At 45.7% G+C, this 12,342-nt stretch overlaps 1 protein-coding gene across 1 annotated transcript; it reads left to right on the forward strand.

Moving 5' to 3' along the window:
* Nucleotides 1-1,606: 1,606 nt before the first annotated feature.
* Nucleotides 1,607-5,294, forward strand: LOC143685869 (keratin, type I cuticular Ha7-like). Its single transcript, XM_077163014.1, has 7 exons — nt 1,607-2,151; nt 2,340-2,422; nt 3,103-3,259; nt 3,618-3,779; nt 3,866-3,991; nt 4,487-4,707; nt 5,096-5,294. The coding sequence occupies exons 1-7, from the start codon at nt 1,657-1,659 to the stop codon at nt 5,196-5,198; spliced, it is 1,347 nt and encodes a 448-aa protein (XP_077019129.1). The 5' UTR covers nt 1,607-1,656; the 3' UTR covers nt 5,199-5,294.
* Nucleotides 5,295-12,342: the final 7,048 nt, after the last annotated feature.

Raw genomic sequence — 12,342 nt, forward strand, 5'->3', positions numbered from 1 at the left:
TGAGGTGGAGGAGGGAAACAAAGGGGTGTTTGAAGATGGAACATATGCTAATTGTACCCAGAGGCCTCTGAAGGATGGCCTGGCCTGGAGATGCCTCTTGAGGATTGCCCAGTAAAGAATTATTCACTGCTGACCACAGGACAAGTGGCAGAGCCACAGTGGGCCCAGAGTGAGTTTTCCTCTTGGGACGAATTTCAGACACCATTATTTCTACTTGAGAGAATTTGAGACCCTAGGTTTTGCCAATTCTCACATCTACCTCTTGTCATTTGGTTTTTTACAGGGATGCTTTTCTTGAACTTTGCTCAGAGCAAAGATCTATTTATATCTTTTTAGGGTCTTGTCCCATTTGATCTTCCTCAGTCCTTAGATCCCTCAATGGAACCCAAGAAGCCTCAGTAATTTTATTTCTTGCCATTCAATTGCTTGTCTGCCAGCTAAGCCTTCTGCACTCTCTTCAGGCCTAGCACAAGACGTTGTTCTCGTTGGGGGTCAGGGGAAGAGAATGGTTATTGCAGACATGAGACTGAATCAAGTCTTTACCAGTTTATTAACCCCATGAATTAGAAAAACTTTACTCTAGTTTCTTTGTCTACCCATTGAAGTTAAGAACAAATCATAGGTGAAAATTTTCAATAAAAAGAACCTAGTAGAGTATCTAGCATACCTACTCATTATGCAATAAACGTTTGTTCGTGAACTTTTGTTTAAATATCCCTTGAACACTGTGTCTGATTTACCTTTTTTGGCTCAAAAAAGTTTTTTTTAGTTTGTTAGTAGCTTTTTCTCTAGATAATTTCTTAGTTAGGAACATGGGTTCCTTGTCTTTTATCAACTCTTATTGACTTCACTTAGGTTTGTGTAAAATACCCATGGCTCTCTGTGATACTCTTTTCTCCTGAAGAACAGGAGACCATTGCATGCCCAGCAACCAGCACACTGTCGAAATTATGATGGGTAGTCAGGAAACATGCTGAATGAATGAATGAATAAATGAGTGAATAGTGATTCTGTCTTGTCAACTGAAACTCAATTAGCACCAGTGTTTCTGGATGAATTGATGCTCCTTAGGGAGAGTATACAATGTGAAAAATGGAAGAAAGAAGAGATGGGGCTTCTCAATAATCAAATATGGATAGACTTTAATTATTTTCTTTTCAAAGGGAAGGCTGGTTGACTCCTGGCACAGGTAAGACAGCCGCTGGGTCTTATAGGTTCACTGTCTCTCTTGCTACACACAGCATTGCCTAAAATATTTGCTCCTTCAGTGTGGCCACATGCACGGAGAGAGCAGACCCTGTCCAGGGAGAGGACATCTGGTGGCTGAATTAACTACTATTGTTCCTTGAGCAGGAGCATGAATCTCAGACCTCCCAACTCCTGCATGTCTGATATCAAAGAGTCAAGAGGCACCCCAGATTCATCAAAATTCCTTTAATGAGGTGAGGAAATTTGAATAGTAAACACAATAACTGAGTAACAGGATGATGGTACAAAAATAGTTACAAAGTCAAAGCAGTGAGGTCAAAGCATTGAGCCAACACCCATCTGGGATGAGATATAAAAGGGCTGGGAGGGAAGGAGGTTTTCAGACGCAGTAGCTTGGCCTTCTCAGTTGTTGATCTGAAACTCCTGTGCAGACTCAGCCCCTACACCATGACTTCTACCTGTGTCAGCTCATCCTACCCCCTGGGCAGCACCAAGTTTCCTGGAGCAACCAACATCTCCATCTCTTCCATCGATGTTGGAGGCCGTCCAGGCGCAGAGGCCAAGGCTGCCTCCCTGTGCTTCTCGGCCAACATGGCACATGCCAACCGAGTCCGCGTGGGGTCAACCCCTCTGGGCCGACCCAGCCTCTGTCTGCCCCCCAGCTGCAACACCGCTTGCCCCTTGCCAGGGACCCGGCACATCCCGGGCAGCATCGGAAGCTGTGGGACCTATGGCGAAGGCACCCTGAATGGCCATGAGAAGGAGACCATGCAGTTCCTGAACGACCGCCTGGCCAACTACCTGGAGAAGGTGCGGCAGCTGGAGCGGGACAATGCCGAGCTGGAGACCAAGATCCGGGAGTGGAGCAAATGCGAGGGGGAGTCCAATGTGTGCCCGGACTACCAGAGCTACTTCCGGACCATCGAGGAGTTCCAGCAGAAGGTGAGGTCTGCAATAGCCTGGGATGTGCTGGGTCTGGGGATGTCAGAGGGGCACAGCAGGGAACAAACCTGCTTACACTCTAGGAATTTTGGGTTCTTGGATCTCTAGACAAAGGAATGTAGCCACCACCTATAGAGCTTGACCCCAGAGTATGATGTTTTGGCATGTGAACTCTCGGTTTTCTTCAGATCCTGTGCAGCAAGGCTGAGAATGCCAGGCTGGTTCTACAAATTGACAATGCCAAGCTGGCTGCAGATGACTTTCGAATCAAGTAAGTGAGGGTGGAAGAGGGCTCAGAGTGATTCCTTCTTCAAGTGCCTAAATAGAAGAAGTGCATTACTGACCTTTGTTCTCTCCTAAATCCTCCATTTAAATTTGTTCTGCAACTAAATCTTACAGAGAGCAGAATAGGAAAACAGCATTAAGCCAAGCAAGTATACAGTGTTTAGTCTTCGTCCATTTACTTCCCTAAATGGAAGATAGGCATCCTGTATCATTAGCTAGGAACAAAGCAAGGTGATTTGAAGAGTGAACTGAGCTGAGGACAGCCATTGAATTTCATGTGTGAGTCAGGAGACCAGCTTACAGGCCAGGCAGTGTCCACGTTTCCCTATGGAGGCCTCATAAATTTGTATTTCCACAAAATAAAGGAGAGATGAAATAGCCCAAAACAGAGAATCAGGGTGAAAATACATGATGAGGTCCGCACTGTTGCTCGTGTAATGGTGTTGTGAGCTCTGAATTAAGTATCTAAGACATATTATCTTAGATAAGTCATTAACCTTTGTGAACCTCAGGTGCCCCATGTACAATGGTAAACCCGATAACGGTTGTGAGTGTTTCATTAGACCATGAGTTCATTGAGAAGAGGGGTTGCAGAGTTGGTAACCTGGGGCATCTGAAGGGGCTCTTGAGGCATTCTTGTTGACCTTGTATCTCCCCTGATGGAAGGCATGAGAGTGAGCACGCCCTGCGCCAGCTGGTGGAGGCCGACATGTGTGGGATGCACAAACTCCTGGATGACCTGAGCCTGGCCAAGTCTGACCTGGAGGCCCAGGTGGAGTCCCTGAAGGAGGAGCAGCTCTGCCTCAAGAGCAACCATGAGCAGGTCTGGTCCTATGGGCTCAAGATGCATGGGGTGGGGGAGGTTTGTTGGGCAATGAGGGAGGCCCACTGCCCTTGCCCTGTGGCTCTTAGATTAAAATCTGTTCCTAGTTGGTGTCAGAAGAAAGAGTTGTTCTGGGTGGTCTGAAGCTCTGGACTGGGTCTGTGCAACATGGCAGTGTGGGAACTGCTTCTCTCTAAAGACGTGGATTGTGATTTAGGAAGGTCTCCAAATGGGCTCTTTCCATTGTACCTGCAGTGAGGTCTTTCATTAGTGGGATGTCAGGGAAGAGCTCTCAGTCCTGTGTCCTTTGTCCAGAGCCCTTTTCTCACTTAGGGTGTCGGTCCCTCTGTCCCTGCAGGAAGTCAGCATTCTGAAGTGTCAGCTGGGGGACAAGCTCCGGATTGAGCTGGACACTGAGCCTGCCGTGGACCTGAGCAGGGTGCTGGGGGAGATGCGGTGCCAGTACGAGGCCATGGTGGAGACCAACCGCCAGGACTTGGAGCAGTGGTTCCAAGCTCAGGTGAGGATGTGCCTCAGGGCAGGGGTCTCTCAGCTTCTATCTGAACCAGGGAGGTGGTCACAGCTTTATGTGTACTTGTGCTTCAGTCTGAAGGCATCAGCCTGCAGGCCATGTCCTGCTCCGAGGAGCTGCAGTGCTGCCAGTCGGAGATCCTGGAGCTGAGATGCACGGTGAATGCCCTGGAGGTTGAGCGCCAAGCCCTGCACAAGCTGGTATGCACCCCACTCCCACCTGCTCCCCAGTACATTGCCAGCGCCACAGGCCATCACCTGGTAATAGCAACTCTGGGACGTCTCCCTAATCAGTACTGTTAAAGGAAATATCCCATTAACAGTAAGTCAGAGCTTAGGATCTGGGTCCCTCTTTTCCTGATGGAGATGCCTTGTGATAAAGTTCTCTTGACCCAAAGAAATAGTTCATGTTGAAAGCCAACTTTACTTCCTTTAGAACTAAGTGTGGAATTTCAACATTCAACCCACAAGGTTTTACTCTGTGCCCGCTTTTCTTGTCAGGTATTAGGAATATGGAGATGACCGTGACAGTTCATTCATTTAGATTTTTTGGTGAAATCTCATGGTCGTATTGATTGTGATTTCTCCAGATCTCTGGGGATGTCTAGAACTTCTTAGACCTTGCCCTGTGCCTGTGATTTTCACTACTGAATTTTTGGACACTTGGGTCTCTTACCCCATCATTTCCCATTACAGAAAGACTGTCTGCAGAACTCCCTGTGTGAATCTGAGGCCCGCTTTGGCACCGAGCTGGCCCAGATGCAGGGCCTGATCAAAAACGTGGAGGAGCAGCTGTCTGAGATCCGGGCTGACCTGGAGCGGCAGAACCAGGAGTACCAGGTGCTGCTGGACGTCCGGGCCCGGCTGGAGGGTGAGATCGCCACGTATCGGGGCCTGTTGGAGAGTGAGGACTGCAAGTAAGTGTTATCTAGGCAGTTCCTGTACAAGCCATATACCCAATTTTCAGGCAATTCCTCAGCAATATCTGCAGTGCATTTGGAAGGAGATCTCATCATAAGAAAGACGTCTCTCTGGGTAGTCTGGCTTAGTGATTCATTAACCTCTCTGGGTTGCTCATTGCCCATAGAATGTTACGTAATTGATTGCCAGGTTGCTCAGGAAACTGCTTGAGGTGGAAATCTACAGTAAGCACAAAATTGAGACTGCTCATATAGATTCTGTGGGGTTGTGTGACTTGTTGGTGGCAGACCTGTTGTTTGCCTTTTGGGATTACTCTTTTTCATACATCATTGAGAGATCTTCTTTCCCATGTCTAACTCTTCCCACCTTCTTTTGTCCTTGCAGACTCCCCTGCAATCCTGCATCCACACCTGCATCCTGCACCTTTCGTCCAAGCTATGCCCCCTGTGGTCCTCCCTCAGCTTGTGGACCCAGCACTGGATTCTGAAGTTCTAAGTTCTACTGCAGAAAGTTAAGGCTGGTTGTCCTGGGGCTAGGACTGCCCTGACTTTGCTTAGTTTGCCTTCCAAAAAACCAAACCCATTGGGAGTATTTCACCAAATCAAAGATGCTTCCACATAGTGGCTTTCTATTTGTGGCTTAAATAGCATTCCCTTGCAATGGTGTAATTGTCTTTCATTAAAGCTATTGTTCCTCCCAATGTGTCTTCTGGAATTGTGTTTACTCCAGTGCTTCAGAGTCTCCTAAAATACACTTGTGTCCCTGCATTAAATAGCTCAAAGCCTTCTTTCTGTGTCAAGTGATATTCTTCTGGTGTTTGGTCATATGTGTGGCATGATAGAGTCCTGGCCCAGATGTCCTTGGGTCGTCATTGGGCCTGACATATCACTACCAGGAACTCTCTGGGGTCCTGGGAGCTTTGCCCCTGGATGAAGGCTCATTCCTGGCTTTGGATATATATTTATGTTGCCTATCCGTATAGATTGGTGAAAGGAAGTGACTGGTTGCCAAGTTTGAATTCCTTCAGAACAGCTCAGAACTAACATGTCCCTACTGTGCCTTTGGCAACTTTGGCCTCTCAGTATTTTGTCCAAGAGCAAAACCATGCACTTAGAGTTCCAATCCAGTCAAAGGGAGGTCATGTCGAGAACTGTCTTGGCCAAGTTGCCAAGTTTTTATCTTATTCAAATTGGCTCCTTTCCCAGAGGCAGGGAATGTGGTCAGCTCTCTTAGACATGGGAGTCCCAATTGGGCTGGGGAAGCAGCTGTCCTGGTCCTGTCCCATTTCTCCCAAGCAGTTTTCTCTAGACAAACAACTGCCACTGATGCATGTGCATGTCTACCCTCTGCTGCCCTGGGAGCTCTGGTGGTGAGGATTACATTTGCCGCCAGAGTACTCCAAATCCCTGACTGCCTCTTGGACATGATCTGATCCAGTCCAAGGTGCTGTTCTAACCAATTTAGCTTTATCAAGCCCTGAGATGCAAACACTCAGATCTCAGTTCACCTATGTATCTGGTTCAAAGACTGATGCAAAATTGATCCTTCTTCATGGCAGCATAGTACGGTGGAGAGAGAATGTGCTATTCTCCCCAGACAGACTGGGGTTCACATCCAATTGAATGATGTTGGCCAGGTCACTATATGCTCTTGTAACCTACTCCTCATTTATAAAATTAGAATAGTTACATTTCTCTTCCACAGTTGTTGAGGATCACCCATAGAGTGCTCCTGCATATAGAAGATGCTCAATAGAGATTGGTTTACTGGAGCTTCCTGGGAACGAGCAGGGACAATCTTTTCCTCCTTGGAAGGGAGGTGGAACTAAAGAGGTGGTAGTAAAACCATTAACAGCATCAGGGACATAGATTTCCATGTTGGTGGCCTTGAAGTTTGACCACACTCCTTGTGTTACTGGAGCTCCCACATGCTCACTCCAAGTGGCCCAACTGAACCAGAAAAGCATTCTTGGCCTGTCAGTGGACATGGATGTCCAGTAAGCCATTATGGGTTTCCTTCTAACAAGTAACTCATAAGAGTCACGCCTTTTGAGGAGTGGCCATATCCCCACAGATGCCAGGTCCAGGAGATATGGCTTTTCCCCACCTTGCTTGCCATGTTGCAACCTTAGTGAACTCCAGCTGTGAGACCTCAGGCATGGCAGGAAAGGCCATTCAGACACAGGGAAGCCTGCATGCTGTAGAGGTTGGTAAGTGGCTAACGAGCCTGGCTTGGGGCACCTGGATGTTGTGGTTTTATTCACACCTGCTGTTGTAGCCTGAAGGCTCAGGAGTCCCTCTGACACCAAATCCCAAGAAGCCTTCTTCTTAGACACTGATTTTTTTTTTATTCTCAGGATCTTTACTGATTTAACTATAACAGCAACCATTAGGGAGAATTTTATTTTTTTTTTCTTTATTTCCAAATATCTACTGGTTTTGAAGGATGGTTAAAAACAGCAAAAAAATTGATGATAGACTCACACAGAACTGCCTTAAAGACCTCACAGTGCCCTCTGCTCTCCATCTATAGCAGTGAAATGGATGAGAGGAGCAAGGGGACAGCCATACCAGGGAGATGAAAGGGAGACCAAGGGAAGTGCCAGCAGTCTCCATTTTTCCAATCAGAATGAATAGAAGTGGGCAATTGGTGGCACTAAGCCAGGGAAAGGTGTTTTCTTCGTAAAATACTTCAAAGATACCTAAAATGGACAACTGAAGATGTAAGCATCCTCTGGGCTCTCCTAGACAGCTTCTTTAGGGCTTTACCCCTTGGGGTTGCATCTAGAATCCTCGCCCAGGTGGGGAGATGGGCTCCATCCTCAGAGGAAGGAAAGGCACTGCTCACAGTTCTCAGTGACCCAGACACAGGTGTCAGGAGCGGGATGGCTCAACACAACTCGCCATCATCTCTACTTGGCGTTGTTTTCTTTCCCACTCCTGTGGCTTCCAGTAAAAAATACCCTTGGCATGGGCTTGGGTTTCTTTTTATATTTTTAAGATTAAAATGGAGAGGGAAGGGAAATAACTAGAATGACTATTCCATGCTAGATTCATAGAATACTCTAAGCTTGAAATGTTTAGGAATTTCTGTTTTAAGCACCAGCACGAGCTCCTTTTGGAAATATCAATGTGGTCAAATGATTATCAGGCATTGCAGCATCTCTCTGTCAGCCTCCCACACTTAGAAAGGTAGCAGAGGCAGAGTTTAAATATCCTAGAGAATCTGTTTCATCTCAGTAATATTTTCCACTTGGCATCCATGACATACGGTATGATCTTCCAGGGGTGCAGGCAGAGGTTAAGCAAAGAGGAAATAACAGACCATCTGAACAGGGACTCAAAAGACCTCTCCTAAATCTAAGCTTTGACAAAAGGTATCAACTTCCAGGACCAGCCCAGAAAAGAAATTCAAATTCCAGAGGGTGAGAAAGGTGAAATGAGTGATTAATTGGAAAAATCAGTATGAGACAACCATCTTTATAATCTTCAGCAAGAAATTTTTATGAACTAGCCTCCAGGAAACTCTAGTACTAGATTGAAAAACCATTCATTACTATTACAGAAATGCTCCTGGGGTATGAGGATTCTAAAAAGTTGTGACCCAACTGTATCAACGTTGGATTTCAACTTTTCTTAAAGGCTGAGCAGTAAGTAACTGTGGGAGTCACCACTACCCCTTCAGAGTCAGACATAAATCGCCCTCCCATGAAAACAATCCCTCTTCAAAACAAGTACTAGCTCCTTCCAGATGCCATGGGTGGGAAAGTGATTGGGTTTCACAGATTAATAAATAGCTGCAGATTAATGAGCAGCTACCCATGTGCATGTATACGGATGACATGCCAGGAAGGGAAAGTTCTGAACCAGGTAGAGAAGGCCTTACATGTTGCTTTTTACCATCAAAATTTCCACCTTCACGTTATGTTTCTCTCTCTGACCGCCTGCACCATTTTGCACTCACAGATTGGACTGATATTGGCTGATCTGGGCAGCTCCTTTTTAACTTTCCCCCTGAAACTTCTGTTCCCTTGGTTTAGGATTGGATACAGTTTTGAACCCCGTGCTAAACCCATTAGGCTTCAATTTTTCAGCCCCATACTATAGATATGCTGATTTGTATTATTTCTTCTTTTCAGATGTCCCATAATAACACCTCTTGCTTTTCAATTCCAATGTCATTCCATAAAAACTAGCACAGAGAAAAGGAGTAATAGAGGGCTGTGGCCGTTCTCTGGGGGTGCACGCTGACATCCCTGATAGAGCTCTGGAAATGGACACACACTTCTGTTTCCAGCATTCTCTCCTCTGGCAAAGCCAAGGAAATCCAGAACAGGAGCATTTTTTGTTTAGACCCCTTTTGTGTGTCTGTTCCACGCTGTGTGATAACTAAGGCTGGCTGTGCTGACCCACCCTGCCTCACCCTCCCTTGGCCTTCCTGACTAAGAATGCGATCTGTGGGCCACTTCTAAGAATCTTTGGGAGTTCAGCTTGTTATGAATAGAATCATTTCTTATTTTGCTTTTTTCATTTAATTCAGTGTTTCTCAACCTCTTTTCCTCCAACCATGCCCTCTCTTTAAATAAATATAAAATATTTCATTTTCTCATTTAACATTGTTTAAACTTTGAAAAATATAAATGCCGAGTTCATATCATGAGTAAATAGCAGATCATTCATAGTACAGAATATTACACTGTCCTATAAATTTTTGTTTTCAAAATATCTCCCCTGCCACCCGTACTGGAGAGTCCAAACATCACCTCCTCTGGAGATGTGAGTGTGGGAAGGTGGGGTGTGGAGGTATAGGGGTGGGTTGGGGGGAAAAGGGACTCTCCCATTGAGAGTCATTCTTCCTATTCTGGAATGAGCCCCTGGGCTAAACCAACCTGCTTTACCTGCCTGCCAGGTGTAATAAATTTTCCCGTCTGAGCAGAGCCTCTCAGAAAGCGCAGGTAATCCAGGCAGCTCTCTCCTGGTTCCAGTCCTTTACCCCTGACCCCTAGTGGACAGTCCCATTCAGCTGCATTTCACACTCACTGTCTCCAAACATGAACTCAGCTTCTTCTCTTCCAGCCAGCTCTTTCTCCTGACTTCCCAGCGTCCCTTCATGGAGCACATTGCTGATTTAGGAAGCCAGGAGTGACCTCAGGGCCACTTTTGGTTTCTCTCCCTCCATTCATTTCCGTAGCCAATACATCATAAAGGCTCATAGGGTCTTTAGGCAGAGTCTTTTTTGTGACACCCCTGTCCTCCTTTCCACTGCTGGTGGCCAGTTCTGGTTTCCATCAACCCTGTCAGGGTTATCGTAAGACCTTCCTCCTGCCTCCAGTCTGTTCTGAATTGAGTCTACCCTGCACACAACCCCAGCCCTACATTCTTCCACTTAGTTTTTTTTTTTTTTTTTTGGAGTATATATTATGTGCTAAAGAGTATACAAAATGGAGATGCAGAGTTCCTACCCCGAGGCTGCATACTGGGCACTACTTTTAGTTTTCCTAAACTGTTTGTCTGATAGGCTCACTTCTCTGCTCTTTAGATGAGTGTGTGGTGCAGAGCAGGAACTCAGGACCTACCTGCTAGTAAATTGAATGTGTGGCTGGCATGGAGGGTCCCTGGCTTGGTGTTCAGTCTGGCCTCCACTGTTTGGTCTTTTCTGGGCTGCCTGGTAGAGTGAAAAAGAACTTGGGCTTGAGGGCCAGCCAGACTTGAGCTGGTGTTTCAGCTCTTTCTAGGTTTATGGAGTTCAGGCAAGTCAATGAACTGCTCCAAGTTTCGTTTTCCTTATTCCACAGTAGTGGGGAACCAGTAACTGCTTTGCAGGGTGGTTGTGAGAATTAAATAAGATGACTGTATGTAAGTGTATGGTGCAATACTTGATGGCACATAGTCACAGCAGCAGGGCTTGGTATTATAGTGGGGTGTGTCCATTTTGAACATATAGGCTCGTATATGTGTATATATGGAGAGAGAGACAGAGATAGAGAATGAAATGAAATGCTGTGTATTAAATGCCGAATCAGATTCCAACACCTCGTAGACTGTTAAATTTGTCTTTATTTGACCTTTATCTGTCCTTCACAAATATCGTTCTTCTTTATGACTGGCCTCTTAACCACAGGCTTAACAAATACAGTATGGGTTTCCCCCACATGACCCATCTCTTTATTTATGCTGAGCTTTTTGAGAGGTGGTGGTTTCTGTGTTTCTTTGCTGTGGCAGGAGCTAGTGAATATTTGGTCATTGGGGATAGGCCACTGGGACAAGGTGGTGGTGGTGAATCCTGCCCTGGTGAGTTGCACGTGGAGTTGTGGTGGGGCAATGTCGTGATGGGTCTCACTGATTGTGTATGTGCTGTCTGCAGCTGTAGCCATGACCGAGCAGCTTGCAGCAGCAGCATAATTCACACAATAGTCCTGGGCAAGAAGTTTTGTCTGGGCCATCCACTGGCAGCCTGTTAATTCAAACTCATCAGGAATTTTCTTCTAGGGTCCCCATTTTAGAGTGTTAAACTAAATGGGGAGTATTCAGAGGAATATGTCCAGATGGGGAGGGACTTAGAACCATGCGAAATGAAGAATAGTTGAAAACCAGAAGTGAGAAACTCGCATCTGGCCAGAAAGAACTGAAGCTCTGCAATGGGACACCACAGATTAATCCTTTATGGGATTCCATGGATAGAACTAGAAAGCAAATTAAGAACATGACAAACTCTCTGACTTATTTGCTAACACATCACTGGTCTCCAGTACCAGTGTTTGCCTGTCATAGATTAGTTGTGCAATAAATATTTGTGGAATGAATGAACAAATGAAAGAAAAAGACAGAGTTAATAGGGAAATAGATTTTGATTCCATATGATAACTTTCTGACACTCTCCTATGTTGTAGGCTCCCTAAGGCAGAAGCTACCTGTTATTTATCTCTGCACCCTAGTTTCTTGCCCAAGGTTTGGGGAACTGTGGGCCACTGAGGTCAAGTGGGCCAATGATGGGATCGGCCATTCTGGAAGATGGCAGACTGGACAACTACTTAGAGAGGAGTTATCAGAGTGTATCGAATGCCAAAGGGCCCATACCAGAGGACTTTGAGATCTCCTTTAGCTTGGTGATTCTGTTTTAGGACCAGCTAAACATGTGCTGTTGCTCTAAGAGCCCTTCTCCATTTATCTTTGGAATGGGATCAAAGTAGCATCAAATTTAGCATAGCCTGGAAGCTGGCTAGTTGCCCATTTCCAGGGTTTCTTGAACAACTGGCCATTGGCTTGTTTGTTTTACGAATAGAGGAGGCCATAAAGTTTCTGTATGCTCTGAATGTGTCTGAAGATTAAGGAAATTTAAATTTTGTTTAGAGTCTCCCAAGCAATGGACAGTCAAGGTAGGTGCATTTCAAAGAGATGCAAAAACATTTCAAAAGAAGAAAGATCAAAGTTCTTGAGTGTGTATCTTCTGTAAACAAGAGTAGGAGAGCCTCAGTCTGGTGAAAGGGTAGATGCCCAGAAAGGCGGGGTGGTGCCTGAGAACAGACACCATAAAGTATTAATTACTGCCCTCCTTAATTAGCATATAGACTCCAATACACAGGAATATAATTCTTGGGAATCACGAATTACCCAGTTTCCTTTATAAGCTTT

This window comes from Tamandua tetradactyla, chromosome 6, assembly GCF_023851605.1.
Source record: "Tamandua tetradactyla isolate mTamTet1 chromosome 6, mTamTet1.pri, whole genome shotgun sequence".
NCBI classification, from domain to species: domain Eukaryota; kingdom Metazoa; phylum Chordata; class Mammalia; order Pilosa; family Myrmecophagidae; genus Tamandua; species Tamandua tetradactyla.

What these genes read in the sequence shown, in the direction of transcription:
- LOC143685869 (XM_077163014.1), top strand. Translation starts at nt 1,657, where the DNA reads ATGACTTCTACCTGTGTCAGCTCATCCTACCCCCTGGGCAGCACCAAG. An exon ending in GCAGATGACTTTCGAATCAA is followed by an intron (nt 2,423 to 3,102) that starts GTAAGTGAGGGT and finishes CCCTGATGGAAG; the next exon opens with GCATGAGAGTGAGCACGCCC. An exon ending in TCAAGAGCAACCATGAGCAG is followed by an intron (nt 3,260 to 3,617) that starts GTCTGGTCCTAT and finishes CTGTCCCTGCAG; the next exon opens with GAAGTCAGCATTCTGAAGTG.